Genomic DNA, 741 nt, shown 5'->3' on the forward strand with positions numbered 1-741 from the left:
AGCTGAAGACAACAGCTAGCTAGTTAGCCTAGCTATAGAACAACAGCTAGCTTCACAACGTTAGCTAGCTAGCTAGCCAGCAGGTTCTGCTGCTGCTGCTGCTGCTGCTGCTGCTGGTGCTGTTGGACTTGCTGCTGCTGCAGCAGGATTTGTTTGTGTTGCTGGTGTTGTGCTGCAGGGAGACATTAGTGCTGCTGCTGCTGCTTCTCTGTTCTCTTCTATAGTGAGGGAGCTGCGTATACACCGCGTGGTGGATGCGGAGACAGCTGAGGCTGCTGTGCAGGTGTCTCCGTTGGGGTCTATAAAAAAAATAGAGACAGGGGGCCCCTCACCTGTCTCCTTAAGGTCTTATAGTGCTCCTATAAGGAGAATACAAATAAAACAAAAAAAAGAAAAAGGGGAGACAGAGACAGAAGACAAAGAGACAGAAAAAGAGACAGAGGAGACAGAAGAGACAGAGATAGATGCAGAGATAAAAGTAATAGAAAAAAAAGAAAAAAAAAATACAATCCGAGATATACAAAAAGATACAGAACACACACAAATAAATACAATACATACAAATATAAATATTATAGAGACAGAAACAAAAACAAAAATACAACAGGAGACAGATGAGGAGACAAGGAGACAGCAAAAGGAGACAGAAAAAAAACAAAAGGAGACAGAAAAAACACAAAAGGAGACAAAAAAAACACAAAAGGAGACAAAAGAAATCAGAATTGTTAAACTCAACAGCAA

General features: G+C 41.3%; 1 protein-coding gene across 1 annotated transcript in view; it reads left to right on the forward strand.

The window, feature by feature from the left end:
* The window catches only part of EMH_0075590 (M16 family peptidase, putative), a gene marked incomplete at both ends in the record, with an annotated part of 2411 nt that overhangs the window by 1103 nt on the left and 567 nt on the right, over positions 1 to 741 (forward strand). Inside the window, one exon of the mRNA XM_013499615.1 lies at positions 179 to 345. Within this exon, the coding sequence (XP_013355069.1) occupies positions 179 to 345 (167 nt within the window). The remainder of the gene's footprint in view (positions 1 to 178; positions 346 to 741) is intronic.

Source organism: Eimeria mitis, genomic scaffold (assembly GCF_000499745.2).
Source record: "Eimeria mitis Houghton genomic scaffold, Emh_scaff4492, whole genome shotgun sequence".
NCBI classification, from domain to species: domain Eukaryota; phylum Apicomplexa; class Conoidasida; order Eucoccidiorida; family Eimeriidae; genus Eimeria; species Eimeria mitis.